Here is a 27,766-nt window from a genome sequence, read left to right as displayed (position 1 = left end):
TTGGGCCAGTGAAGCAACGTCCTCCACAACTAGACTGAAGAACAAAAAGACAGCAACTTGTCTGTTCCCCTTCCCCAATTCCCCAGCACTGTTCCCATCCCTCAGTTCCCCAATAAAAAAATCTTTAAAAAAAGAAAAAAAAAAAGGAATTAGTACATGAAAGACTCCTGGGAAAAACCCTAACACTCAGAGAGCTGAAAGAGAGAGAGAATATAAGACGATTTCCTAAGTAGGAAATACACTGGCCAATAACAAGCAACTAGTTCAACCTTGTTTGCAGTTTCAGATTAAACAAGAATAAGATACTATCCCTCATCTATCAAATTATCAAAACATTAAAATATATGCACTCCATGCTAGAGAGAATATAAGGAGACAGACTCCCCTATAACACAAATGGCAGAGCACAGGCTGCCACATGTTTGCAAAGCCATCACTAATCCAGAGTCAAAAGCCTTGAAAATGTTCAAATCATTTACCCAACAATTCTCCTTCCAGGAACAGAGCTTAAGAACACAAGCAGAAGTGTGGTCAAAGATGTCCACACAAAGACATATGTTAAGAATTATTTATAGTAGTAAAAAGTAGAAAACAAGCTAACTGCCCAATATTGATGGTTAAAAAATTTACATCACCATATGATCTGCATATTAGCTATTTTGTATGTTTGCAGATAATTTTTAATAACATGGGAAACAGGCCTTGATAAAAACTGTAATAATGTTAGAAAAAGCCTAATAATGTTAGGGAAAAAAACCTTAAAAAACAGAATCGACACCATTTAAGTCTAACTGTGTAAATAAAGAGACATACATTAGTATTGTAATAATGACAATCAGTCTACAAATTTAAGTTTTTCAAAACTCCATACCTCCTATCTTTTTATGGATGGCCAACTTAACAAAATTTTACTGGAAAAAATAAATGAATGAGATCTTTTATTTCATGCAATATGATGGACTAGATATCCCTAAACCCTCAAGCTAGAAAGCAACTAAAACTTTGGAAATAAACATAAATGCATATTTCGCGTGTATGTCTCAACTTGCAAGAAATTAAGGAAACCCTTCACAGCTTGAGAAGAAAACTGGAGAACAAATCCATCTGCCTTAAGGGCAACTGCTGGTTTCTGGTCATCTAAGCTTTGGCTTGAAGGCCAAGCAGAGACTAGGAGGCAAAAGCTAGCACTTCAGAATGTGGGAACTCAGCTTGGAAACCCCAGCACAGAATCTCAGTGCATAATCTCAAGCTGACCTCCTTTCAGGCTTGGGACCAAAATTCACATGACCTGCTTAGTGTGAACAACCATAGGCTCCAAATTTAGTATAATGTGAACCTCCAGACAGAAGCATGGGGATCTCCAGAAGAATTTGTCCTTGACCAAGGACTCAGAGAATTCCCATAGATAAAGTTCCAGTGAACACGAGCTCAGAATCATAGTAACAATATGCATGAACCAGAAGTCATAGCACACACAGCAGTCACCGTCAGCAAAAGGCAGCAGACAAGCCAAATGGCGGAAACAGACCCTCATACATCTCTGATGCTAGAAATACCAGATACAGGATAGAAAATAGCTGACTTGTCTGGAGGAATAAAAGAGCTAATCAAAATTATAAGTGAGGAACAACAGACTATATAACTGACCAGAGTGAGTTCAAAGAAAACTAAAAAGCACTCCCAGAAATGAAAAATACATTAATTGAAATTTAAAACAGATGAATTTAAATACAGCTGAAAATAGAATTAGTGAAGTAGAAGATAAACCTAAAAAAATGTTTACTGAATGCATCATAGTCAAGTAAATGGAAAATGTGAACAGGTTAAAAGAAAGGAAAATAGAATGAGATAACATAAAATACATCTCCAGTCAGGCGTTTCGGTCAACCATGGAACCTCATGTACTATGGTGGCTTCGTAAGATTATAATGGATTATAAGCAAAAGGTTGGTTTGCAAAATTGAAAGAAAACGTTGCACCCGCCTAAGCTGTTAAATGGATGGCTTAAATAAATGAGGAGAATCAGCCTGCTGCCTACCTGCCCTGCATCTGCCATGGCAAAGGAACCAGGGAAGAGGGCTGGGGAGGAGGGGAGCCTGGGAGACCCCCACTCACCCACACCCACCCACACCCACCCCTGCACATGCACATGCACATGTTCTCTCTCTTTCTCTTTCCTCTCAGTCCTGCTCCTCTTTCTCTACCCCCCCCCGCCTTTTATTATTTCTCGACTCAAGCTTTATTTCTCTGGGTCTCTTGATTTCTGCTCTCCCGTCCTCTCCTTCTCTTCTTATCTGCGTCCCTTCCTTCTGTCCCTCAGAGTCCTCCCCACACAGCTTTATCTTTGATACTGTATTTTTACTGTCCCTTTTCTATGTTTAAGTATGTACAGATACACAAATACTATTGTGCTACAGTTGCCTGCAGTGCTCAGTACAGTGACACGCTGTACAGGCTTGGAGCCCAGGAGCAACAGGCTATCTTACACAGCCTGGGTGTGGAGCAGGCGGCCCCATCCAGGTTTGTGTCAAGTGTACTCTGTGATGTCCACACGACTCAATCACCTAATGACACATTTCCCAGAACGCATTCTGTCATTAAGCCACAGATAATTGTAGTCAAAACTGAAAGGAAATAATAGAGGAGATGAAGGGGAGGAAATAAAGAAATGGCTGAGAAATCTCCAGAACTAATAAAAAAAAAACCAGGGCCATCAGATTCATGAAGCACAACAAATCATGAAAATAACAAAAAAGAAATCCACATCTCAAAACATTATCAAGATGTATAACCCCAAGCACAAAAGGAAGATCTTGAAAGCAGCTCAAAGAACAGGTAGAACGTTATGACCGTGAGACACACAGCTGCCTTTTTTCATGGAAACAGTGGAAGCCTGAGGCGCTGGGATAATATTTTCAAAGGGCTGAGAGAAAACAAGTGTAAACACAGAATCGGATGCCTTGCAAAGTCTTCTTTCAAGAACATAGTGAGATAAAGATGAATTTAGAATTTCCACTTTCCTCCACACCCAAACAAACTTTGGAGAGTTTACCACCCAAAGTCTCTCCACTTTGATACACCGCCGAAAGGAGCATCTGAAATAGTTATTGTAGGAAGATAAAAATTGACATCAGAAGCAAAGATCTGACATGCACAAAGGAAAGAGGGCCCAGGCAATGGTAAGTAAGAGGTAAATTAAACATTGTGTAGAAGTAACGTTGTAGGGGTCACAAAAATAAAACTATTGATAGAACTAAAACATGTAACAGTGTATCTGCCTGGGTCGGGTAATGGGACGTAGGGTGTTCTAAGATTCAAAATTGCGAGATGATGAAAAAGATTAACTTTTGGCTTTGTTAAGTTTATGTTATAATTTCTAGCTGATCCCTGAAGTAACATAGATGAAGAGTATAACTTCCAACTAGCAGAGAAAAAAGTAAAATGAGAAAAAAATTAAGTGAACATAAGGCTATTAAAGAGATAAAAAGAAAGGACAAATAGAAGGCCTAAATAACCTGATATAAATAAATCCACATATATCAATAATCAAAATAAGGTGCAAATGGTCTAAGTTTTTGAGTTAAAATAAATAGATAAAAATAACTAATAAAATTATGCAAAGAAAAGAATAGCGACTTAATTAAATATTAAACATATTAAAGCTTATTATGATATTAAAGCTTTTCAGGTATTAAAGCTCATTATGAAGATACAATTAAGACAGGGATTGGAGAAGGATTCACAAAAAATATTTGAACTGAATAAAAATGAAAAAGTACATATCAAAATTAGGAGAAACTTCTGATTTATATCTTGAAATGACTATATGAAAACATTTGATATATGCATTTAATCTAAGCTTCCCTCTTAAGCTAAACAATTAAAAAAGAAAAGGATAAATTTAGGACAAAGTAAATAGACACATGGAAATAACACAGTTAAAAGCAGAAATCAGTGTAATAGAAAAATCAACAATAGAGAAAAATCAATGAAATGAAACCTAAATCCTTGGGAAAAAAAATCAAAGAATAGATAAACTTCTAGCTAGATTGCTGTGGTTAAAAGAGAAGACACAAATTACCAGGACCAGGAATAAATGATGGGACATCACTACAGATTCTAGGGTAAAAAGAATATATTATGAACAGCTTTATAGCAATAATTGAAATGGCAAATTTCTTGAAAGACAGATTACAAAACAGACTCAAGAAGTAGTATGAACCCTGACTAGTCATATAGCAATTAAAGAAATTGAACTCATAATTAAATCTGTCCCACAAAGTAAGCTTCAGGCCACAATGACTTCACTGGTGACTTCTACCAAACACTTGAGAAATACGTAATATCCATTTCCCAAAGTCTCTTTCAGAAATGGAGAAGAGAAACCTCTCAGTTCCTTGTATAAAGCTGAGACTTTCCTTATACTAAAACCAAAACTTTTCAAAACAGAAAATGAAATACAATATCCCTTAAGAATATAATGAAAAAATAAATACCTAAAAACATTAGCAAATAGAATCTATCAATATATTTATTTTTAAAAAGTATAATGGATCATGACTATAGAGTTTAACCTAGAAATATATAGTTAATTACATATAAAAATCAATGTAATTTCCCATGCTTACAAAATAAAGGAAAAAACTCTTATTATTATTCCAATAGGTACATAAAAAGTATGTCTATATTCAACATGTATGAATAATAAAAGCTTTCATCAAATCAGTAATAGAAACAATGAAATAACCTAAACAAAAAATGGGCAAAGGATTTGAATAGACCTTTCTCTGAAGAAGACATACAAATGGCCACAGGGACATGAAAAGCTGCCCACCATCATTAGGGACTCACTAGAGAAATGCAAATCAAAACCACGGTGAGAAACCACTTCACACCCATTAGAATGGCGATTATCAGAAAATCAGAAGATAACAAGTGTGAAGAGGATGTGGAAACAGTGGAAAGCTTGTGCATCGCTGAAGGGGATGTAACATGGTAGTGCTGGTGTGGAAAATGCTATGGTGGTTCCTCAGAAAATCAAGCATAGAATTACCATAGGACCCAGCAATTCTACTTCTGGGTATACACCCAAAAGAATTAGCAGCAGGGACTTAGACAAATATTTGTACATCTATGTTCACAGCAGCATAATTCACAACAGCCAAAAGGTGGAAGCAACCCACGTGCCCACTGACAGACGACAAACAAAACGTGGTACGTCCGTACAGTGGAGTCTTCAGTCGTAACAAGGAAGGCAATTCCGACACAGGCTACAACATGGATGGACCTGGAGAACATGATGCTCAGTGAAATAAGCCCGTCACAAAGCACCAACACTGTATGATACTATTTATACAGGGTACCTGAGGTAGTCAAAGTCACAGAAAGAGAAAGCAGAATGGTGGTTTCCAGAGACTAGGGGAAGGTGAAATGGGAAGTTCGTGTTCAATAGGCAGTTTCAGTTTTGCAAGACGAATCAAGTTCTGTAGCTGGATGGTAGTGGTTGCAAAACAATGTGAATATATTTAATGCCACAGAACTGTACACATAAAAATGTGTTAAAAATCGTAAATTTTATGTTATATATTTTTTCAGGGTAAAGAAAGAAAAAAATTAGGAATAGAATGAGCCTTCCTCAATGGAATCTGCCCCAAATCTCTACAGCTAACCAGGGGGTAAGTCAGGATGCTCACTCTTATCACTTCTATTCAACATTTTACTGTAAGTCTTACCTAGTGCAATAATGCAAAAAATAAATAAATAAAATTAATAAATGGCATTAAGATGGGACAAGAATAAATACAATTTTATTTCCACATAACAGTATGTACATGGAAAATCCTGAGGAATCTACAAAAACACTACTATAATTATTAAGTGCTTTAAACAAGGTTGCAGGATCAAGACCAAGGTTACAGGATCAAGGTCACATGTTTATGTGTAAGCAAAAGAAGTTGGAAATGCAATTTGCATAAATCACCATCATTCCTTTAGGGTAGCATTCAGAATATGAAATGGCTAAGGATACACTTAACAAACTATGTGAAATGTCTCTGTAATGAAACTGCTCAATACTGCAGAGAGAAGTTAAATACAGAGGCAATCACAGGAAAAAATTCAAATGCATCCGTCTCAATGAAGGAAACCTTACATAAAGAAAGCGCAATTTGCTTCAATTTCTATAGATTCTAGAAGAGTGACAGAAAGTAGATCAGTGGTTTCCTGGGGCCGAGGGAAGGGGGGAAGGCTGACTGCAGAGAAGCCATATGTTTTTCTAAAGTGATGAAAATACCTGTGTCTCAACGTGGTGTTGGTTCCATGGGCATAACTCGCACATTACATTTAATATAAGTCAATTATATCTCAATATAGTTGACTAAAAACAAACAACAGTGTAGAATGAGATGGGGGACACACACACACATATTTAAAATAAAAAGTAAAACTGAAAAGATGTGATGCCAGCCAGAGTTTCTCACCATCTGACCCCTGCAGTAATGAGGTATGTCCGTTGCGAACAGTTTACACTTACCAGTAGTTAAAAGTAGCATCTTTCAAAGCCATAGACAATCACAGAGTAGCTTTGGTGAGTCACATAACATTCAAGTGATGTGCAATTTTCTAGAAGGAAACAACTGCATGAATCAGGGGAATCCTTCTGTAAACACCAGTATATGATTGGCATTTTCAACCAGTAGATAAATACTTAATTATCTCATCAATAGTTGGTAGACAACTGGTAAACCATTTAGGAAAAATAAATTCCAATCTTATGCCATCTGAGGAAATCTATCCACAGGGATTGCAGGGTGAAATAAAGGAGCTAGAGAGCAAATAGGCCGGAGAAGTCCATTCCAACTAAGCCTGTCAGTGAAAATGAAGGGAAAAGGATTAAAAAGATACTAACATCTGATTGTCAAAAAATACCATAAACAGACATGATGACTAAATGTAATGTGATACCCTGCGTAGGATCCTGGAATAGAGAAAGGTCACTAGTGGAAAAACTGGTGTAATATGAATAAAGTCTGCAGTTCAGTTAATAGTATTGTGCCATTATTGATGTCTTAGTTTAGGTCAGTGATTCCCAACTGTGGGTGATTTTGCTCCTCAAGGAACATTTGGCTGCAGGTGGAGATGTTTTTGGTTGTACAACTGGGGAGAGATGGGCAGGTGCTAATGGCATCTTGTGGGCAGAGGCAGAGATGCAGCTAAGCATCCCATAATACACAGGACAGCCCCCTGCAACCAAGAATCATCCAGTCCAAGGTGTCAAGAGTGCCAAGCTGAGCAGCTCTGGCTTTGATAAAAGTACTGTGATTATGTAAGACATTGACATTGGAAGGAGCTTATATACAGGACACATAGGAACTCTGTACTATCTTCACAACTCTTCTATTAATCTCAAATTATTTCAAAATCTAAAGTTTAAAAAATTATAATAAACAACTTTAGAAAGTGACAACAAAAGGATATTGTTAACAAATAAAAATTCAAAAGATTAATGAAAAATGGCCAAAGAAAATATAGAGGCAATTCACAAAAGAATTATAGATGTATAATAAACACATGAATTCAACCTCTCTATCAAAAAAATACAACTGACTATATCATAAATATCCTTTTTCACTTATCAAAAGGACATGGAAATTTTTGTAATGATGACACCCAGTGCTTTGCATGCTCAGGGAAGCTTGTACTTATGTATTAATAGTGTCACTTGATGCAACTGGCATAGAATATCATTTGGAAATCTGTATTAAAAGCCTTAAAATTGTGCCTATCATTTGAACCAGAAATTCTAGAATCTGGCTTAAGGAAATCACATAAAATGCCTACAAAGATTTCTCTACAAGGACATTTATCGACACACTGTTCTAAAAACGAAAAATGGAGGGCCGGCCAAGTGGCTCAGTTGGTTAAGAGCTCACTCAAGAGTTTGAGCTCTGAGCAACAGTGGTTCGATGCCTGGCCGGAGCTGAGCAGCTGCTGAGCTGCCAACAGGTGGCAGGATGGCTCAGCTTAAAAAAATAAAAAAAATTAAAAAAAAATAAAAATAAAGAGATTAAAAATATAAAAATGGAAACAATCTATCCAGCAAGGGTGTTTAAAAAATAGTTTAGGTAAATCTATACAATGGAAGCTGATGTAGCCATGAAATGGTTAGTAGAGGAATAGGCAGGACATGAAAAGCAACCTCACATTTCATTGTTGAGAAAAAAAAGGAGGCTTTTTCTCCAGGTTTTCCATGACTCCCCTTTTGTTAAGAAAAGGAAAGAAAGAATAAAGTCTGGGGCATATATGAGAAGAACCAAGCAACCTTTTGGGAAGAGCTACTGAAATGCTAGCAGTGGTGTCATCTGCAGGTGTTGGGGTTACAGTAGATTTTCATTTTCCTCTTTTTTGCTTATCTACATTTTAATATTCACAGTGCACATTTTACTTTATCAATAAGAGAGAAGGTACAAAAGCAGAGGTTGAAGAAGACAACTGATCACAGGTACGCCCTTTTCTAAGCAGCATTTTCATGGATGAAGTTAGACCTGGAGAGAAACCGCAGTGCCACCAGCAGTGCCTCCAGCCGAGGTGGGCTCTGGGCTGGGAGAATCCCGCCAGGGCTTTGCCACACTGAGGACATGAGCACATCCTCCCCCTGATGCTGAGGTAAGCTCCCTCTCCCTAACGTACAGCCCTGTGGCACTCGGTGTGCTTTATGGGGCATCCCACCCAAACTCTGCTGGGTCTGCTGCTTCACTTCACAGCTCCTTTGTTATCATTTCTGAACTGAAGTGGGTCCCTTGGTCTTACACACACACACACACACACACACACACACACACACACACACACACACCACAGACTCCATATCATCTTTTTCAACAGCAAGCCTGGGTTTTTTCCCTTTATTTCAGCCAACTTATTTATTTATGCATAGAAAAGTTAGAACACCAAATATGGCGATAAGATTCACCATATTTGCAAGAGACAGGCCTCCAAGTTAGCCCCAAATTTTCCAACATACGATGTAGAAGGAGGAACAATAGGAGCTTCCTGGGTCAACTGCTCTGAGGGCTAAGAACGAGAGTTGCTCAGATGCACAACTCTAGGAACAAGGAGAGCGGAGGTTTTATTTTTTTCCTTCTGGGGCCCAAATAAATGACATGGTATAATATGAATAACCTACATCCTTAATGTATTGGGTTGTCGGAAAAGTCATGACGCATGGCTTGCCACAGATGGCACGACTTCATTTTTGGAAGTACTCGAGTCATTTGCATCTATGTTATTGCTATGCCATTTGACAGCTGACAGTTCTAGCTTCATTCTAAAAAAAAATCGAGCGACTTGGTTGCGTTTTGGAGGTTTTACAGCAAGTGGAAGATGAAAGACCAAACTGTGTATTTTTGCCATATTTTATTGTTTTACTTCCATAAATGGAAGAATGCATGTCAAGCTTGTGAAAAGTTGCATAAAGTTTATGGTGACAATGCTCTACAAGAACGTCAGTGCCAAAGATGGTTCACAAAATTCCGTGCTGGTGATTTTGATCTCAGTAACGCTCCTCGGTCAGGGAGGCCCACCGAGGTTGATGACGACAAAATAATGGCATTGATCAGGTCAAACCCATGTTCCACAATACGAGAGATTGCAGAAACGTTGAACATCCATCATTCAAGCGTTCACAGCCACCTGAAGAAGCTGGGATATGTAAGCAAGCTCGATATTTGGATTCCACATGAACTCAAAGAAGTTCATTTAACGGCTTGTATAAACATCTGCAATATGCTCATTAAACGTGAGGAAAACAATCCTTTTTTGAAGGGACTGAGAACCGGTGATGAGAAGTGGATTGTTGACAACAATGTGGTGCCAAATAGTCTTGGTCCTAACATGATGATTCGCCTCAAACGACATCGAAAGTAGACATTCATCAGAGAAAGATTATGCTCTAAGTGTGATGGGATTTTTTAAATGTCATGTTTTTTGAGCTCCTACCAAGGAACCAAACAATCAATTCAAATGTGTACTGTTAGCAATCGGACAGTTTGAACGAATCCATCATCCAGAAACATCCAGAGCTTGTTAATTGTAAAGGAGTTGTGTTCCATCACAACAATGCGAGACCACACACAAGTTTGATCACCTATCAAAAATGATTGGAGCTTGGATGGGATGTGTTGCCACACCCACCATACTTGCTTGACCTTGCACCGTCAGACCTCCACTTGTTTCGCTCTCTTCAAAACTCCTTGCGTGGCATAACATTCAATTCAGATGAGGCTGTAAATCAGCACCTTGTTCAGTTTTATAAATATAAACAAAGACAGGTCCTTCTAAGAACGAGGAATTATGAAGCTCACTGAAAGATGACAAAAGGTTATCGAACAAAATGGGCAATATATCATTGATTGATCTTTGTTCTTTACATAAATAAATGACCTTTGAAAAACATAGAAAAAATACGTCATGACTGTTCCAACAACCCAATAGGATTGTGACACAACATCACACACTGTGAAAGCAAAGGCACTTCTACAGAAGACCAATGTGCTGCAGTTGTCGTATGCAAATTCTTCAGCTCATTGGGAAAATGGTGATGAAAACCTGAATTTTTGTATCACTCATCTCCAACTTCTGAATCTATAGACAGCCAGCACCTAATGGGCCAACTTATATACCTCCTCACCCGGACTATGAATTTGGTGTTTCTACAGGGCACTTATCCCGTGAACAGAGTGAGCAAGGGCAGGCATTTGTGGCAGTAGGTCCCAATCCTAAGTGGCATGACAATGGCTGGGTTTCGGGCAAAGAGAACACCTATCCTGCACACCTGCCCCCAGCACCTGTTGGGGACCTTGACTCCTAAACAGCTGAGAATCAAGATGCACAGTGATAGCAATGAGCTATCCTCCAGAACAGGGCTCCGTGAAGGGTAGCAGAACACAACCCCCAAAACATGCCATGATGGCAAAAGGATTATTTTGAGGTGAAGGCAACTGAGAAGAAGCAGATACAAGGAGATCCCCCTGCACTCCCCCTACTTGCCTAAAAGCAGGACATGCGTTTACAAAGGTGTCCCTCCTCTCGCCTCTGTTAGGAAAAGCAGAAGTGAATCACTGGAGTCAACGTTAGATCCTATCAGCCTGGAGGTGACACCAAAGGCATCGACATAAACTTCACTAACTTCACTAGCCTTTCTCTACAATCCGTGTCCTCCTATGGATTTACCTCCTCACTTTGCTGACCTTGAATGCCTGAAGCTGCTTTCCTTTGTCCTGTTGTCTCTCCACAGAATTCTGATTCTTTGTTGAAGACACCGTATAAACCAGAGTTCTAAGCCACCATTTGGAGTCATTCATTTTCCCCTGGGTAGCCCCCACGCACACGTGCAGAATACACATTCACAGACGTGCTTGTTTTTGTCTTGTTAAATATGTCTTTTGTTAGATGGGCCCCAGAGAGAACTTCTACAGGTGGAAGAAAAATTATCTCCGTCCCCTCCAGCCTCCAGCGGGGCGCTTAGCCAGGGAGGCACAGATTCAGATTCGAGCATAGGATCCGGCACAGGCATTTTGGAAAAGCACCCCTGATGTGTCTGGCGCCCTCCCTGCTTAAGAACACCGTTTCCACGCTCTCTGATAACAGTGGCTGGACCACGTCAGATCACTGGAGTCCCCATTGTGAGCTGTGGCCCTTCATCCACAGCGATGTCTTCATGTGGCTGTGACTGAACACGGGCCAGAAATGAGCCCATGGCAGCAACGCGAAGGAGATGTCTGCATTTCACAACAAGCTCCTTAGGTAACATAGTTTAAGACGACTTCACGGGGCTGGCGGAGCCGGGGGGCAGGGGATGTCCTACCATCTTCATTCACCTCTTATTCTCTCCAATGTTAGTAACACTAGAAATAGAATTACGTGTTTTAGAAAGATCTGAGCTTCTGCTTTAAGATAATTGAGAAAATGGAAAACAAAACAAAACAAGCCAAAGGAATTAAACACACCATCTATTTCTCACATTTTTAAAATATTTTTTCCAGGGTCATCTATACCTAAAATACTTTTCCTTACAGAATTCACCATGCTACTATCACTTTCTCTTTCCAAAAATCATGTCTAAAGTGATTTCCTACAGATCGCACGTATGAAACTGAAGACAAATGATAATTACAAGATGTACTGAGGCTCCACTATGCACCATAAAGCTCGGTGCTCCTGGTGTAAATTGCCTCATAGAGGACACAGGTCAGCAACTGGCAGAGTTTTCATTGAAACTGAGGTGGGTCTCCTTCCCAAACCCATGGCGCTCCTGCTCGGGCACCCTGATTGTCACTGTTCTTATTCATACACAGAGGGTTGCTCTGAAATTCCCTAACTGACAAATCTGACCATTGTCCCACCAGCCTGCGACAGGTCTTGAGTCCATTTCTCCTACTCCATACTTGGCAAACCTGAGCGAATGGCCCATTAGAATGACTGTTTTCTAAGCAATGTGGGACACAACCCTTTCACAGAATTGAGGGGGTTCCTCAGAAAGAAGAAAGAAAGCCCTTTTCTCCATAGAGACAGCTGGGGTGGCTGAAGTGAACAACCTCTGGAGACTGTGCGACTCAGGGATGGTCTTCACATCATATTCAAGATTATGGGGTAGGGGACACAGTCTCATCAAGCCTTACCAAGAGTTAAAGAAACCCAAAACCTTCAAACTATTTCTACAACACTGTTCATACATTTTCTGATTTTTCAGCCTTGAATTTGACCATCTGAAGGAAATAAAGTTGTTCCATGACCATACTTGATTATTCTTATTGAGTTCTTAGAGAAAAATAATATTTTCAGACTTTCCCCCCCTTAATTTTAAAACCCCTTAGTTTTAAAGCTATAGTTTTCATTTTACTTTTCACAACGTACCTCTGGATAGTGAATGTTACATGGCTCCCCACTCTTCCTAGCCAGAGTGGTTTGGGATATGGCCAAGGGGAGAGGCGGTTTGAAAAGAAACAGGCAGAGAGCTTTTCGGTGACCCTGACATCAGCAAGGCTTTGTTGGGTCATCAGAATGTCCTGTCCTCTGCGGAGCACCCAGCTCCTGAGCCAGTGCTCTGTGTTCCAGAGCCCAAAGCTGGGTGTGGAGAGGTCAGTGCCCATGATAAGACCTCGGTCCTGACCTCAGGGACAGGGCTGTCTCCAAGAAGGAAGCGACCCTGATGACCTAGCACATACATTGCATTGCAAGGCCATAAAATTCCCGAGAGTCAAGTACTTGAGAGACGCGGCTGGGGAGATGCACGGAAGCTGAGTCACAGAGTGGTGGGCAGTGAGGACTTCTGAACAGGATGGTCCCCAATCACAGAGGGCTGTCCGGAGATTTGGGCACAGTACGGACCAGCGGTTCTCAACAAAGAGCGATTTTTGTCATACCTCCTCCTACCCACCCCCACTGGATAATGCCTGGAGACATTTGCGTTTGTCACAAGTGGGAGGGAGGGCTACTGGCATCTAGTAGGTAGGGGCGAGGGGTGCCGTTAAACATCTTACTATGTGCAACAGAGAATTACGCCTGCCGAGGCCTAGAGAGGGAAGGCGACAGGGGGGTGGGGGCCGCTGAGTCAGCTACGGCCAAGGTCAAGGTTCTTGAGAAGCAGGAACCATAAAGCAAAATGCTCCCCTTTACCAGCAATCACAGAGATGCCAGCTCAAACCACAACAAAGCAGTATTGTTCATCTGGAAATTTGCAGAGATTTGCAAATTAATACCTAATCTTGGCCAAGCACATACAGAAAGGGCCTTCATCTAGGCTTTTCCTGGAGTCTAATTTGACATTGTATCAAGAACATTAAAAAAGCTAATACTCCCTGATTTAAACATTCCATTTCAAGGATTTTTTTCTAAAGCAAATAATACAGAATACAGAAAAGCCTTAAATGCCAAGTGTTCACATGAATATTGTTTCAAAAAGTGAAAAATGACTAACAACTTTAAAGATCAACAATGAAGAAATAGTTAAACTTTGATATGTCCATAAAATACATAATTTCATAATCAATAGAAGTTATCTTTGTAAAGTACTATTAATATCAGAAAATATTTATGATATGGTGCTAGGTGGCAGAGACCCAGAGGGAAATTACATATGCAGCTGGATCTCAACTATTTAAAAGAAAAAAATAGACATGCATAGAAAGAGAATGGAAGAAAATATACTAAAAATTAACAATGATTATTTCAGAGTACTGAGCTTTTTGTTCTGCTTTTTATTATTCTTGGTTGCCTATAATGTATTAATTTGATAGTCAGGAAAAGAAATCTATTTGAGCATAAAAATTTCATGAAGATAATAAAGGCTCAAATGAGGACAGTGGCTGTGGACATGAAAACGAAGGACGGACATAAGAAACTTTTTTTTTTTAATTGGGGAACAGTGTGTTTTTCCAGGACCCACCAGCTCCAAGTTGAGTAGTTGTTTCAGACTAATTGTAGAGGGTGAAGTTCAGTGGTCCATGTGGGAATCGAACTGGCAACCTTGGTGTTGTGAGCACTGTGCTCTAACCAACTGAGCTAACCAGCACCCCCATAAGAGACTTTTGACTTGTGGCATCAAGGGGGAGGGAATCAAGAGTTCAGAGATGATTCAAACTTCTGAGCCTGGGGTCCCGGAGGTGAGGGGACCCATTACCAAGAGCAGGAAGGTAACACCAGTGGCCTGGGATGTGCCATCAGGAGGCGATGGGAACACAGTCAGACGCATGAGTGTGAAGTCTGGCCTGCTCCTACCTAACTAGCGGCGCAGCCCTGGGCAAATCACTTTGTATCTTGGTATTTCAGTTTCCCCACCTGGAAAATGAAGGAAAATAATGTACTTATCCCATGGACTTTGAAGGAGGGTTAAATGCAGCAAAACCTGTGAAGTAGCTGGAACAGAAGGTCACAGAGCATGGCCTCAGAAACAAAAGCCACGGCTGGGGGGATGGGAGCGCTAGGACTGAGCTGAAACGCTGCTGCTCCCGCCAGCCCTCTAAATATCAGCACTTGCAGTTCGTTTTCACTTCCTGTCCTCTCTCCCTGGGTGTTCCCAAGCGCTTCTGTGGCATAAAACACCAACTCTAGGAAGAAGGCTCCCCAAACCGTAACTCTAGTCTAGAACTTTCTTTTGGGCTCCAGATTCGTGGGTCCACCCCCTAGCTTGTCATCTGCACCTGATGTCCCATTGATTTTTCACACACAACCTGTCCCATGACGTTCAGGATCTTCTCTGCTCCTCCTGACATAATGCCCATGTGGATAAAAAACCTTCTCCCCTGTTATCCAAAATATAAGAAGAATTCTAAAAACTTGACAATAAGAAAACAATCAACCCAAATAAAAAACGGGCGAAAGCCCTCTACAGACATCTCACCAAAGAAGAGCTGCGGATGGCAAATGAGCATGTGCAAATACTATTTTGATATTATGAAATGGTGCCAAGTGGCAGAGACCCAGAGGGAAAGCACATATGCAGTGGGATCTCAACCATTTAAAAGAAAACGTAGATATGCATAGAAAGAGAATGAAAGAAAATATGCTAGAATATTAACAATAATTGTTTCAGGGTCCTGAGCTTTTTATTCTGCTTTTTATTATTCTTGGTTGCCTATAATGTATTAATTTGACAGCCAGGAAAATATCGATAGCATCATATGCCATCAGGGAAATGTAAATTAAAATAAGATACCACCACACACCTATCAGAACGGCTAAAATCTGGAACACTGATACCGCCAAATGTTGATGAGGATACGGAGCCTCAGGAACTCACACTCATCTCTGATGACAATACAAAATGGTGCAGCCACTTGGGAAGAGAGTTTGGCTGTTTCTTACAAAACTAAACCTACTCTTACCATATAATCCAGCAATCACACTCCTTGATATTTACTCAAAGGAGTTAAAAACTTATGTCCACACCAAAGCCAGCACACAGATGTTTATAGCAGCTTTATCCATTATTGCCAAAACACAGAAGCAACCAAGATATCGTTTGGTGGATGAATGGATAAATAAACTGTGGTCCATCCAGACAATGGAATATTATTCAGCACTAAAATGAACTGAGCTATCAAGCCACAAAAAGACACGGAGGACATTTAAATGGTTATTCATGAGTGAAAGAAGCCAGTGTGAAAAGGCTACATTTTGTATGACTCCAAGTAGATGACATTCTGGAAAGGGCAAAATTAAGGAGTCACTAAAAAGGTCAGTGGTTTCCAAAGGTTGTGAGGAAAGGGATATATGAAGGGAGCATAGGGGATTTTTAGGGCAGTGAAATGCTCTGCATGACACTGTAATGGTAGCTAGACATTCTTAGACAATTGTCTAAACCCAGAAAGCACAGAGAGTGAACCGCAAGGAAACTATGGACTTTGGGCTGTGATGACATGTCAGTGGAGGTTCGTCACTTGTAACAAACACACCACTGTGGTGCGGGGATAGTGGGGGAGGATGTGCATGTGCCCAGGCAGGGGGAATAGGGGAAATCTCTGTACCTTCCTCTCAACTTTGCCGTGAACCTAAAACTGCTCTAAAAATTAAAAACAAAAATGTGTATTTAAAAAACAAACAGAAGAAAAACCTGTTCCCAATGCTCAAGCCAGAAACCCAGATGTCATCCTTGCCGCTTCTCTGCGCCCTCCTCCTGACCTCAGCGGTAACCAAGGCTCGTCCATTCCACATTACGCTGCTTCTCCCACCTCCCCAGCCTCCAACATGGTTCCACCTACACAATAGCAATAGCCTGACCGTCTCTGGTCGCTTCCACTCCAAGGAGAAATGCTCTTTTTAAACCAGACATTATATCAATAAAATAGACATTAAGGCACACAGTACTGCACTTAGGATAAAGTTGTAAATCCTTGTTCTGCTCTCTAAGCCCTTGACCTTGACCCTAACCATGGCTTGTGATCACCTCTCCAGCCTCTTGGCGCTGCTTGCTATGTCCGTAGGCATGCTGGTCTTCTCACTTCCTCCAAAGCGCCAAGCTCTCCACCTTCAGCCTTTGGCACATGCCGGTTCCTTCTCCTGTTACTTCAATAATCTGTTTAAAAGTCCCTCCCTCAGAAAGCTCTTCTCAAGAGATTCCCTCTTCTAAATTAAGCCTCCCTTGTTAAAGGCTTAGAACACTGACCACAGTCTATACTGCGCACTTATTTTTGGGGTATCAGTGAGATGTCTGTTTTCCCACCGGACTGTAACCTCCCTGGTGGGGAGGCCATGCCTGAGTTTCATTCCAGCCTTGTGCAACGGGAGACCCACTCAGTGCCGGTGTCACGGCTGACGCAGTCAAGGCCCTGTGAGTGAGGGAAGGTTGTCTAGATGGCACTCTGGCCGGGCACTAGCAGGGGTGCCAGGGCTGGAGACATGCCCCAACCACACGCTGACGATGCCAGGTGGCACAAAAGTGCCTGACCTCACTGCTGACGTGAAAAGAGACAGGAGAGGGAGCCGCACACCAACGCCGAGCGTCGGTGGCCACTGGCATTTAGGGGGCGGGAAGAAAGAACCAGACGAAGCCGGGAAGGTGCTGGCCAGCACAGGTGGAGACAGCTCAGAGTAAGCGGAGTCCTGCAGGTCGAGGGTGAGAGGGCGCTTCCCTTTGACTCTGAGCAAGTCCCCTACACTCTAAGAGGTAACCTGAAAACCGGACTTGTCTGGACAGCTACTGTGACAGAAAAATCACAGCTGGAAAAGTGAACAAATTAATGGGCTAGGAGAGAAGCATTTGAAAGCTAACCTGGTCGAGGTTTCTTATTCCACATATGAAAACGTTGCCATCTCGCTGGGGAGTGTACAGAATTGAGGCGGCCTCAGGGCACTGGTGATGCTTAGACACACTGCAGGCACTCTGCTCACCATGGGCACTGCCCCCTAACTGATCACTGGCAACCCTGTGGGATTTAAAACCTCGCCCAGGAGTCTGGCCACCCCGCAGCACCACTGCCACCCTGGTCGAAGTCGCTGCTCCTGCTCCTGAACTGTCCAATATTTGGTGTTGAGTGGATGAATAAACACCAAGGGTGAGAGAGCAGGATTCCCCACTCTCCTCTTCATACACGTGCCAAGGTCCATACCCCAGCCCTCCACCCCACGGCCCCAGGTCCAGCCTGGCGAGGGCCTTGGCTCGTTTTAGAGAATTATAAGATCACAAAGTGAAAACGGTATTTAACTGAGGGCACTCGGGCCCCCCTCAGGAATGAAAAGTACATTCCCCCAGCTGCTGGGACTCCTGCAGGAACACAGGCCTCGACAGTGCACCACAAGTATGGCAGCTGGCCGGCCAAAGAGCGCTGGCTCGCCCAAGGTCACATCCCCTTGCCAAGGGTACAAAGGTCCAGCCCCCTTTCCGTAACCCAGAATAACTTTGAGGCGACATCCCACATTTAGAATTCCCAAGGCCTTCATTAACCCTGCAGCACAGGAGAACTCTTCCCCTGCCCGGTGCTGCTTCCTTCTCCTCCCCTCTCATCCACGGGTGCCATCATTCCCAAGACCACCCCCAATAAATGCCCGTTAGTCTCCATCTCAGAGTCGACTTTCCAGAGCATCCAACGTACAGCACTGGCAAACAGGATCCAATTTGTCTTGGAGGATGGATGATTCAGAGTCAGCAAATTACAGCCCGCAGGACCCATCTGGTCCACTGCCTGTTTTTATAAGTAAAGTTTTATTGGAACATAGCCACACTCACTCATTTATGCATTGTCTGTAGCTGCTTTCGTTCTACAACAGCAGAGTTGAGTAATTACTATGGAGACCATCTGGCCCCAAACCCTAATTTAATTGCTACCTGGCACTTTACCCCCTCCAAAAAAGCTTCCCATTCTGGGTCATTAAAGACCAATCACATTTGTAAAACAAGGACTCCTCGAATGTCTTCCGGCCCTTCTAGTAAATAGTCCTGTGGGAGCTGAGTCAAATGCAGGCTTCTCTGGTAGGCTTGACAGACACATCCCGTCTGTGATATAGTCTTCCCTGGAGTGGTATCTGTACTTTCTTCACGGAATAAACCTCACTCACTACTCATGGGTGAGGGTCTAGTGTCAGAAGCCTAGTAGCCACAGCCCGCATCTGCTGTTCGGACAGGAAAATCCCTTTGGAACCCTTCCTGTCCGGTCATTCATGTCTTTGAGCACTGGTGATACTAAACTCCACCAAAGACTTCTGAGACCAATGCCACCCGAAACCTGTGGCCTGACTGGGGCATTCCAAGACAGAGGACCCACCATAGAACATCAGTGTTTGGGGCATATAGATGTGGGCAAAAAGTGTACTCATCAGCCTCTTATCCAAAATCATCTGACAACATCCAAGTAGGATGGCTTGGAACAGGGAAAAAGCTTCAGTTCCAGGCAAAGGATGCAAAAGGAAATTGGCTCCAAGTAATGCATCAGAGTCAATACTGTTTTAGGCATAGACTACCCCGCGAGGAGAGAACCACTGGGATGAATATTGTGTATGCCACAGCACACCACACCACACAGAGTGGGGTTTCAGGCTGGGAAGGGTTTCTGAGCTAATAAGTTTTAACTGTATCAGATGACATGGCTCATTACATTTAGTTAGAAATGCTGTGAGCTCGCTCTCCTAATATTGTAGATTCTACCAGGGCAACTGGCCACCAAATACTGGTGCTACTCCTCACGTCCAGGAGCGGGCTTCAAACATCGCCTTTGATAGCTACCATGCAAATGGGGAGTCCCCCACAGCCAAACGGCTCTGCTTAGGGCACAGCAGGAACCAGATACACGGGACTGTTCTCAGCTCTGACACTTAATGGCCACATGGATTGGGCAAAGCATCTGATCTTCAAGCCCCGTTTGTCTCACCTACAGAATAGGGATAATGAGACTCTCTTTACAGAATGGTTTGAAGCAGGGGTTGGCAAACTGTGGTTCTTGAGCCACATGCAACTCTTTGGGTATGAACATGTGGCTCTGAAGTAAAATTGAAAATGAAAATAAAACTACCATAGTTTCATTTATAAAATTTTTAAAGGGTATTATTCACATAATGGTGATTTCATTTGTTTTATAGGTCTCGCAAAACTTTGAGGGACAGGATTGGCTCTTCCATCTCAAAAAGTTTGCCGACGCCTGGTTTGAATGATTCAAAGCAATGGATACAATGGATGTAGCCTGCGGCTTGGCCTCAAGGATTCCCACAGCGTATGCTATGGTTATTGACACGGTGATGATGACACGACCACAGTGATGGCGACAGCAGTGGCAGTAATGATGATGAAACTCTTTCTTACAGGTGCAGGGGTTTGTACAATGTCCACCTGGCAGGCGCTGGCAGGATGCTGACTAACAGTGGGCATGTACAGGGACTGAGGGGATGAGCAGTTCCTAAATCCTCAGCCCCTGAAAGGACAACAGGAACCCTGGGTCCCTGAGAATGCTACATCCCGGCAGACACAGCATTTGTCAGCATCCCGTTTCCCCTAATCTTAGTAATCTTTCTGGACGTGTGTCCTGGGGGCTCACTGAAGAATACAACTTGCAGGACTTTCTGTCTCATGACCTTGAACTAGAACCAAGGTCGCCTTGCCTCCTTTGCACAATCTCCCCTGCTGCGCCCTACTTGCAGCTCAATGTCCGTCAGTAAAGCCGGCTAGAGAGACGCTGCTCATGTGCTGTTTTGGAATCCTTCAGGTAAAAAGGATCAGGTTCAGTGACTATGAAGTCCGAGGACCACTAAGGGCATGTGCAACCACAGGGGGCTGTCAGGACGCCTCAGACAAGACTCCGGTTTCTGACAGAAGGGCACAAACCATTCCTTGGAGTTTTAATGGGCATCGCCACTGTCGGAAAGCCCTGTGTTAAGGCTAAAACACTTTGTCAGGACTGAAGGTCAGCGAGCTCACCCTTGACGTGTTGTGTGAATTACACCAGGACAGACGGCGGTAGTTGTGCTTGTAAATTTCAGGCAAGAATTCTACAGTGTGGACAAGAAGTGCTTTCTTGTCATCTGGGAATAAACGCATTCCATTGCAAATTAGTTTCTGAGGGCGGGAACAGGAAAGTAGAGGGGTGTGTGTGTGTGTGAGACTGTGTGTGAGGGTGCATTTGTACACATCTGAGGCATATGCATCTGATGGTGAACCCAAGGCTCAGTGGCTTTGAACTTCAGGATGAAGGGCCCAGAGTCACACAGAGCCTCTTTCTCTCACAGATTTCATGTCAGGCAAATAGAGCGGAAAGTTCTTCGCGCTGGAGGGGACCTTCAAGAACACCAAATCCACCCCTTTCTCCAGCTAACCCAATGAGGAAACAGTCTCTGAGAGTTAGCGCAGCCTGGCCACATTCACGGCACCCGAAAATAATAGATCAGCAACTCTAAAAAAGGTGATTGGGGCTCTGCGAATACCTCTTTCCTCAAATGGCAGCATGAGGCCATGTGATTTAGAGCCACTCAAATGCTCTTCTGAGGGAAGTCAGCCTGTGTGAAGCAGAACTCACTCCCACTCTTTGCCTAAGAAACTCAGGTACAGGAGTGGACAGTCACAGTAAAAAATCTCCTCTACACCAAAGCCAAGAATAAGTTGGGGGTTATCTCTGCTCATGCCCCGCTTTTCTGAGATGAATGGGTGAGTCCTGGCTCTAGGAATTTTTAAAAAGCCTTTGGTGCAAGTGCCATAAATGCACATTATCATTTCACACCACGAGATGCAGCATAAAGACAAGGATGAGCTTACAATGTAGGTCCTATTTCCGGAACCTTCATCAAGGAAGAGGAAGTGGCTGGCTTCAGCAAGTTCTTTAAACACTAAGGTGAGGCCCATCTTTGCACCACTGAAGGCTGCTTCCATTTTCTTCCTTGCAATAATACATCTGTAAGCCTCAGGCATTTCGACTGTCTCATCAATCTGAAAGCTGTGTCAAAGTGCCTTAAAAATCTCTGAGCATTCAATACACAAATGCTTGTTCAATTAATTACACCCTTCAACATTTCTATGCACATGATAGCTTGAGAATATTTTACTGTCATTTTTATTAATTAATAAAGCTTTAATGGACAAAAATTGCACTGTAAAATTATTATGCATATGCTGCCTTTTCAATTTTACTATTATCTTTAAATAGTCTCCCCAAGTGAAAAGTCATTAATTCATAAACCAGAGTCTCTTGCAGAAAGTAAAGCAGAAAATTGGAAGTTTGTGCAGAGAAAGAAAGAACCCTGGACTCTGGCTAAGGTCTGCTTTCCCTTCCCTGATCTCTCAGGAGAGGTGAGGGGCACCCAGGGCCAACTGACCTGGGGAATCCTGCCTGCCTTGGCAGTGGCCAAAACAGCGAGAGGTTCTGGCCAAGCTGCACCAGAAAATACAACCAAGGAAACAGAAAACGGCAGCTTCTGCTGTTTGATGTAAAGAGTCCCCAGTTTGCCTCATTTTGAAAATGTCCCATAATTCTCACACACACACACACACACACACACACACACACACTCACACACACTCACACACGTATACTCCATTATAGAGCTGTGGAGTCTAGGTTCCACAGGCCAATCCATAAATACCAACTATCTGAAAAGTGAAAAGGGCAGCGCTCTGGGTGGCTCTGGATATGCAGACGCTGGGGCCAGACAAACCCTCTGGGGATGGGACAGCTCTGTGTTCTGCTCACCCTGTTTGGAAGGTCGCCCGCCTAAACTAACTTGATGTGGGGGCTATCGATTCCCCCGTTACATGTGGTCTGGAAGTATTGCTGGCAACACAGCCTTGAGGGGAAGTTTCTCATAATCCATCAAAGTGTCATGCGAGAAAACCTATCCCGTCCAGACATCCATACCTCGCTCGTGATTAAGCAATTTGGAGTGGAGCAGATAAAGCAACCCTATTGACAGCTACTTCCTGGAACACGTTATGGACAGGAAACTCGCTACCCGCCCTGGCAGGGCATTTACAGAGGACCTGGAGGACAGGGGAGTGTCTGCGCTGGGCGGCCCCCTCCCAGGGTGGGCGGTCACTCACCTGCCGTGTAACTCCAGCCAGGGATGTGAATGGACAGCTGCTTGGCGCGAAGGCTGGCGTGACATCGAGTTGCATGGTCCTCCTCCTTCTGCACAGTGACCTGGTGTGTCCCCACACCTGCGAATTCTGTATGTTCCAATGGAGGGGAGCCACTCCAAGGACATGAGCCGGTCCCCAAATGCAGCCGCCCCAACGACGGGTTCCCCTTGAAGAAACTGTCTTGCATGCTGGGGTTCCAGCGCGGACCCAGGGGGCTCCGGCTTTTCTCCAGGAGCTCCTGCTTGAGGGCGCTGCTCATCGGCACTCTGTTAGCTGTGCCATCTACTCCATCTGGTGTCAATCTGTGTGAACTGCAATTTAGGTTGAGCGACAGGACGGATCTGTGCATTTTCGGGCCCGCCAGCGGAGGTTGCTCGATGGGGACAGAGAGGGACCTGTCTAGATAGTAGATGGAGTTTGGACACTGCTGAGACACCCTGAGATGGACGCAGGAACTGAACACCAGTGGGCTCTTTCCTGGCTGCGGGGCGCCTGGGGAAAGCCTGCTCTGTCTGTCGTCCACATCGGCGACCCAGTACTTGTGTCCGTCACACAGCCGCGCGTGGGCCTCAGGGAACGTCAGTCTCATCACAGAGCTGTTTCTGGAGAATTCCGTGCACGCGAAAGGTCCACTGTGCCGACATTGATCAGCACCACCGGCCAGAGCGGAGGGGTCCCCGAGCAGAGTGCCTTGAGTCCTGCACTTGGTGCAAAGCGGGTCTCGCACAGCCCCCCACACCAGGGTGCTGGTCGGGGGGCCCACACGCCTGGCTGTGATGGTGATGGAGGCAAACCCCTTTTGGGGGCGGCTGCATGGCTTCTCTCTGGAGGGAGGCTCTGCCTCAGGTCCTCCTGCCCTCACCGGCGGCGTCTGAATTCCTGATCTGCTGGGAAGGAAGGCGAAGGCCCTATCAATGGTGACTCCGCTGCGATTAGCCAGAGAGCGCCTCATGGGACATGCGTGAGGCTGAGCCAGTGCACATGGCACAGGCAAGGCAGCCCCATTTTCTTTTGATTTATTCTCATCAATCAGCTGTGAAATGACTATGGATGAAATCATTTTTGTGTTCTGTGATGCCAGTGTCTCCTGCGAATGGAAAAAGATGGCAATTATTCAAGTAGTCCATTGTCACGCAGACAATAAACTCCCTTTCAAGAGCCCAGAGGACGCTGACCCTGACACTCCCGCCCAAGGCTTTGGCTGCACATCCGACACCACCTCTGAGCGTTAGTTCCGAAGGGCAGGAAACCCAGTCTGCTTGTGCACCGATTAGACATCCTGGAAACATTCCCCTGCCCGGGGAATTGGTTTTTCTCTGACGGGTGTCTATTCTTAGTTTATTTAATGGTCTATGTGTGATGGGGATCATCAAATTTCCATAATCACCACCACCAGGCCCAGGAGCACCCAATACAGGCTCACAACCTCACTGGGGAGGGCGGGGATTGGGGTGCACGCTTATGTGGAGGTGAGTCAGTGCTTCTCCATGGAAACAGCAGACTGAGGACCAGGAGCCCCTCCCTGCCTGGGTCTGCAACTCCTCAGTGGAACCCCCCGCACCTCTGCCGGTGTAGACAGGAAGCCAGTGTGGTTCCCCAGGCTTGCCCTCGTGGGGTCAAATCCCAGAGAGGGAAACAACAGCAATCAACCTTCATGGCTGACAGCTGGCCAGACTGATGTGGTGACCACGACAATCACTTATCAGAATGGTGGGGAGGGGTTAGGACCAAGATAGTTCTCCGCCTTTCGATGCTCAGCTGCAGAAACGTGGGCTTCCGTCCATATCACGATCAAGGGGTTTCAGGCTTCCTCACCAGCAGGTCGTTATGTCCTAACAGTAGATCACTAGTGTGTCCAAAACAATGTGCTGGGATTTTTAATAAAGACTGTCATCAGGCCGAGACCAGGAAGAAGTATCCTCTGTCCTCTCCTTGCTTTCCTCAGGGGCATGGGCGGAGCGTGGCAGAAGGCTGCCCAGACAGAGCGGACTCCAGCACTGGTGAATGCTTCAGACCCCACTGCCTCCGGCCTTCACTTCCGGGCCCGAAGGCAAAGGTGGTGCTCGGCACTTGGGCAGCAGGTCTCTAGCTCCGAGGTGCCTGACGGTCACCTGGAATGGCAGCTTTCCCAGGCTCCAGAAGTTCTGATTCTGTGGTTCTGTGGGTGGGGCCCAGGCATCTGCATTTTAACCAACGTCCCCGTGATTCTGAGGTAGGTGATCCGGGGAGCACCCTTTGAGAAAGGGGAACGGCGTCATGGGACTTCTGGTCTGTTCGAGACCAGCATTTGATGAGAGCAAAGTGTGCTGTTTCCTTGAGACACAAGAAGAAAGCACAGTGGCATGTTTCTTGTCTTCAGAGCAGGATTAATATCCATTTACTCCACGAATGTCATGCTCTCCTCCATTGGCCTTTTCATGGGAGGCCCCCGTGTGTAATCTCAGCAATCAGCCAAGGCTCATCGGTCCTACTGGGAGACACGGGGTTGGCTTATCTTTCTTGGTTTCTCCCTTTTTTTTCAAATTGTGTTTCATGGCAATTTCCATCATCTCCATCAACTCATGTTTGCAAATTCAGATATGATAAGAGATAGGTGAAGGAGAAGAAACAGATAGGAGAGTCATCTTAGAATTTACTTCATCTTTTAAAAAAGTCAAAATATCACTGGCTACCTTTTTCCAGATGGCTGATGTGAGCCAGGCTCTGCTCGAAGGCCTTTCGTGGTTCTCAGTCCAGGGGGCACATGAGTCACCTGGGAGCTTGTAAAGCCCCCGTGTTCAGCCTCGTCCCTGAACAATTACATCAGGACCCTTGGGGTGGGGCTCAGGCATCAGTTTTTAAAGCTTCCAGTGGTCCAAGTGTGCAGGTGATGTTGAGGATACCTTCTGAGGCTGGTCTTTGAAGATAACACAAATCCAGCTTGGAAACTGTGCAGGACTGGTTTTATTTTGTAGAACATTATTTCCCAAAGTTGGGGCCAGTGACCACCTGCATAAACACCTTGGGCGCTGGTTTTAAAATGCAGATTTCTGGACCGCTCCCTCCCTGGACCTGGTGTGAATCAGGATGCATGTGATGAGGCCCAGAATTAACACATTTAAGCAGCTGCTGGGGACGCATCTGCACAGATAAGGGGGGAAGGACGCCGGGCTGGCACTTGGACTTCCTGCAGTCTATCCTGAGCCTGAGCTCCCAGACTGGCCACAGGACCCTGGAGGAGCCTTAGTTTCCACAGCTGTAGATCAAGGAGAAAACAGTAATTCCTGTGGAGATCCTAGGCTTCCTTGTACGGCTGGTCTCTGACATCAAGAGGGTACCCCACCCTTCCTTCTGGGTCAGGATTCCATGACAGCCTTGGTCTTGGTACGAACGACGGGCACCAGAAACAAGGGTTGTGTTTCTAGGAGTGAGTGAATGTCATCTCAGCCCAGAACGAGGACAGAAGAGACCCCTCCAGAATTGCTGAGCATGTCAGGGTAACACTGACCTGGGGATAAATGCTGACGGAGGCCCAGTTCCAAAGAAAAAATCTATTTACCTTTTCTACCTCACAGGAAGGTTTGGAGATCAAAACTGATGATGGATGTGAAAGTACCTCCCAAAGTATAAACATGTGGTATAACTCCCGGGTCTGACTTTTCCTATGATTCAGCAGAAATCAGTGAATATCTGATATAGTCAAGCTTATGGAAGAATGAAGGAGTATTTATATCGAAGTTATACTATATTTCAATGGAATTTATAACAAACGCATTTGAGTTTATTTGAATTGTTTAAAATGGAAATAACCCATTATATACCCAACATTGAAATTTTGTTAATGTGAATGTAGAATGAATGTAACCTTTTTCGACATAAATTCCATTACTCATGACACACAGTATGGTCAAATCATTTATTCCCTCATCAGACAAATAGTTATTGAGCACCTACTATGTGCCAGGCTCTGTGTGGGGTGCTGAGGAAACTTCCTGGCCTCCTGGAGTTAACAGGCTGGGGACAACATCAAGCAGGTAATCAAATTACCATGACAGGGGTTATGAGCTGAAATCCTCCTGTTTTTTCAGGTGTTTAGACTCAGCTTTGACAAAAGCCCTGACCAATAAATGAGAGAAGCTGAAAAGGAAACACTGCTTTCTTTGCTGTCCAATACACATCATACTCTCATCCAGAAAGTTCTCTTTATCAAATCCTATTTTCTCATCGGGACCCATTCAGTAATTAAAGATAAGGTCCGACCTCTTAAAACTCAGTGTCAGTTGGCTCAGGATGTCATAACAAAGTACCACAGCCTGGGCGACTCAAGCAACAGAAGTAGATTTTCTCACAGTTCTGGAGGCTGGAAGTCCGGCCGAGACCAAGGTGTCGGCAGGGTCCGTTCCTCCTGGGTCGTCTTCTCTTGGCTTATAGATGACTGTCTTCTCCCCGTGGTCTCCATGCTTGTCTGTGTCCTAATCTCCTTTTCTTCTAAGGACAGCAGTCATATTGGGTCAGGACCCTCCTGTAGGACCTCATATAACCTTAATCACCTTTTAAAAGACCTGTCTTCAAAGACAGTTGCATTCTGAGGTCCTGGGGGTTAGGACTTCAACACATATTGGGTTGTTGGAAAAGTCATGACGCATTTTTGCAATGAAAAACATAGAAAAAATACATCATGACTTTTCCGACAACCCAATAAATTGCGGGGGGGGGTAGGACACAATTCAGTCCATAACA

At 44.0% G+C, this 27,766-nt stretch overlaps 1 protein-coding gene across 1 annotated transcript in view; it reads right to left on the bottom strand.

The window, feature by feature from the left end:
- The window catches only part of CUNH10orf90 (chromosome unknown C10orf90 homolog), a 199,934-nt gene that overhangs the window by 32,579 nt on the left and 139,589 nt on the right, over window positions 1-27,766 (bottom strand). The window contains exon 4 of the mRNA XM_019654187.1: window positions 23,009-24,134. Coding sequence (XP_019509732.1) covers window positions 23,009-24,134 — 1,126 coding nt within the window. The remainder of the gene's footprint in view (window positions 1-23,008; window positions 24,135-27,766) is intronic.

This window comes from Hipposideros armiger, unplaced genomic scaffold (genome assembly GCF_001890085.2).
Source record: "Hipposideros armiger isolate ML-2016 unplaced genomic scaffold, ASM189008v1 scaffold_216, whole genome shotgun sequence".
Lineage (NCBI taxonomy): Eukaryota > Metazoa > Chordata > Mammalia > Chiroptera > Hipposideridae > Hipposideros > Hipposideros armiger.
The sequence above is the reverse complement of the archived record's forward strand: the minus strand, read 5'-3'. Positions and strand labels throughout refer to the sequence as shown.